This window comes from Mustela putorius, unplaced genomic scaffold, assembly GCF_011764305.1.
Source record: "Mustela putorius furo isolate JIRA1106 unplaced genomic scaffold, ASM1176430v1.1 tig00001009_pilon_pilon_pilon, whole genome shotgun sequence".
NCBI classification, from domain to species: Eukaryota; Metazoa; Chordata; class Mammalia; order Carnivora; family Mustelidae; genus Mustela; species Mustela putorius.
In genome coordinates, this window is record NW_025421529.1 from 1,160,159 (window position 1) to 1,163,446 (window position 3,288).

The following is a 3,288-nucleotide window of genomic DNA, read 5'->3' on the forward strand; positions in this document are numbered from 1 at the left end:
TATGTCTAAACTTAATCCTGACCCTGACCCCAAATGCCAACCCCAGACCCTGACTCTAAGCCCAAACCCAAATCAGCATCTTATTTCCTAAGCATATAACAGACCCATCTGTTCTGCACTACCCTACTATGCCATAGGTTGAACATGTAGCACTTGATATTAATGTGTAATTGTGACAAGCTATCCGATTTTCTCTGCCTGTGGGAGATACCTAGTTCTTGGGTGTGACCATTATGCCTCCTTCTTTCACACTTCAATCCAAACCTGTCACCTGTATGTTCAACAGTTCTCAGGACAATAATCTTCTAGATGTTTGGGGAATCTTGTTTATTTTCTGGTGTTCTTTCTTTATCTAAACTAGGTAAATTATTGCAAATTTGAACACATTTCTGAGTTTACATGCAAATATTAATAATTCTGTTTATTTTGAAAACTAAATATGACATATCTCTTCTTTTGGATTTACAAGAAAGTTTGTTTGAGTGCCAGTTACATTGCTGTGCAAATAAACAACTTCCTACATTATCACCATGTCTAATAATTAATATGTAGGTATAAACTTCTTAGTTGTCCACAGTTCATTCAGTTCACAGTTCAAGGAGACTGGGATTCACCTTCTCTTTTTAGACCAATCTTTTTAGACCAATCTTTTATACCAATCTTTCCCAAGGAACTAAGTTGTACCTCTGTCTCTCAAAACTTTTATATTTCCTTTATACTGACTCTCAGACATATTTATGACATACCAAAGTACAGATCACAATTTAATAAACACACATATTTCATCTCCTTGCTCAGGGTTAGCATTACCTTACACCAAAAAGTAACCATTATCCTTGGGGGAAGGGGGTATTGATTTCTGTAATTGTATGATAAGTAGTGTTTCTTATATTAAAAACTTTCTACATTACTTATGTGTTGTTGCTTTTTAAAAATTTTAAAAGTTATAAACATGGCTTCATAATGTGAACCTTATGGTTAATGTCTATAATGTTTCATAAATTCACAATAAATTATTTCTTTGGATTGGTAACTCAGTTCAATGGGGTCCATAAATATAACTCATGTCACTGATAAGCCTACTCCTCTGCATTCATACAAATGAGTACTGTGATGTAGCAGAATGCTAAGGAGTGTTCCTATGATCAATTAACTTTCTTCAAGAAGAGGAAATTCTGATTCTTGCTTGCATGAAATTTCTGGTATAAATTCTATTTTCATTTTTAACTAGAAATAAAGAACAGATGGTTGGGTAAGATGATGAAAAAAAGTTGCTAAATTTCTCCAGTTGCTGCTTTTTCTTACTTGTATAAAATGCATAAATAGTAAGAAAGGTGTTGGTCCAGTAAAAGAAAACAAAGCAGCTCACCAGTATGAGAATAACATGGGTAGCTTTGTTTTCAGGAGAGGGTGATGAAGACTGGATGGTATTGCGAACATTCTGAGCTGTTTTGTGGTGTCTGTAAAGGATATTCACCATGTAGATACTATTACATGTCATCAGAGAGAGAAAAAAAGAATCTCTAATGAATATTGTACTTAGAAATACTGGTGCTATATGGAGACCATATGCATTGTATTTGCAATAAGGACTATAATACCCAAGTCCATCAACAGTAGCATTCGTGTTGGCCTCAGTTTGTAAAATGACCACAGAATAGATGGCCATGTTGATCATCCAGAAGAAAAGTAAGGAAGGTTGAATGAATATAAAGATTCTGTGCTTGAGCCAGGCCCATTTATGATTACTTGGAGTGATAGTCACTGCCTGAAACATACTCTGAAGAGCGGTGGTGCACAGAGAAATACTCCGGGTAACTCTCTGAATATAAAGCACTATTTTGCATCCAGCATTGCCCATCTCCAGCCTAATTCCAAAGGATGACATTATAATTGGAATCCCTCTGAATATGAGTGTCAGGGCATTAGCCAAAGTTAAGTGGGCCAGAATCATATCTAAAGGCTTCTTCTTATGAGGAAGAATTAAGAAGATGTACATATATAATGTAAATAACAAAGAATTCCCCATGAAACCAATACAAGTTTGAAAGATAAAGAAGATCCCAAAAATTATGTCACTGGAAATCATCTCTCAGTCTTGCTTAGATCTTCGAACCAAGTTCAGTACATCCTATAGACAAATAATTTGATTATGAATGTAAATATTAAAGGTGATTGAGACTGAAGAGTAAGTTATCAAGTTTCAGGGAGTTTTCCTGCAGAATCAGCAAATATACAGCTATACCAGACCAATGGATCATCGAGATTCTTAAAGAAGAGAACTGTTAAGGAAGAGAATGCAGTGTCTATGAAGAATATCACATGTTCTGTGAAAAATTAATAAAAGTAAACTTTGTTTAAAATGAAGCCAGGGGTTCCATACAAATTTTAGGATTGTTTGTTCCAGCTATAAGAAAAAGACCAATGGTATTTTGATAGAAATGGCACTGAAATTGTAGATTTCTCTGAGAACCATAGACATTTTAACAATGTTTATTCTTCCAATTCATGAACATGGATTATTTTTCCATCTCCTTGTACCTTTCTCAATTTCTTTGATAAGTGGATTCTATGTGGATTCTAGACTATAGGTCCTTTACCCCTTTGTTTAGGTTTATTCCTAGATATCTTATGGGTTTTGGTACCATTGTAAATGGATTTGATTCCTTAATCTCTCTTTCTTCAGTTACATTATTAGTGTGTAGAAATGCAACTGATTTCTGTGGAACCAGAAAATAACCCCAAATCGCTAGGCGCATGTTGAAAAATAAAAAATAAAACTGAGAACATCACATTGCCTGGCTTCAAGGTATATTACAAAGCTGTGATCATCAAGACAGCATGGTATTGACAGAAAAAAAGGACACATAGATCAATGGAACAGAATAGAGAACCAAGATCTGACCCTCAACTTTATGGTCAGCTCATCTTTGACAAAGCAGGAAAAAATATTCAATGGAAAAAAGACATATTCTTCAATAAGTGGTGCTGGGAAAACTGGACAGTCACATGCAAAAGAATAAAACTTGGCCATTTTCTTACAACATACACAAAGATAAACTCTAAATGGATGAAAGACCTCAGTGCAAGAGAGGAATCCATCAAAACCCTAGAGGAGAACATAGGCAGTAACCTCTTCAACATCAGCCTCAGCAACTTCTTTCAAGACACATCCCTAGAGGCAAAGGAAACAAAAGCAAAAAGAACTTCTGGGTGTGGTGCATAAACAATGAATTCTGGAACACTGAAAAGAAATAAGTTTTTTTAAAAAAAGAAAGAGTAAAAAGA

At 34.9% G+C, this 3,288-nt stretch overlaps 1 protein-coding gene across 1 annotated transcript; it reads right to left on the bottom strand.

Annotated features, from left to right (window-relative positions):
• Positions 1–1,159: 1,159 nt before the first annotated feature.
• LOC123393808 (vomeronasal type-1 receptor 1-like) lies at positions 1,160–2,089 on the bottom strand. The gene has a single exon (XM_045086937.1). The coding sequence runs from the start codon at positions 2,087–2,089 to the stop codon at positions 1,160–1,162; it is 930 nt and encodes a 309-aa protein (XP_044942872.1).
• Positions 2,090–3,288: the final 1,199 nt, after the last annotated feature.

Bases quoted from the DNA above. Each gene is read 5' to 3' on its own strand.
- LOC123393808 (XM_045086937.1), bottom strand. From the start codon at position 2,089: ATGATTTCCAGTGACATAATTTTTGGGATCTTCTTTATCTTTCAAACT.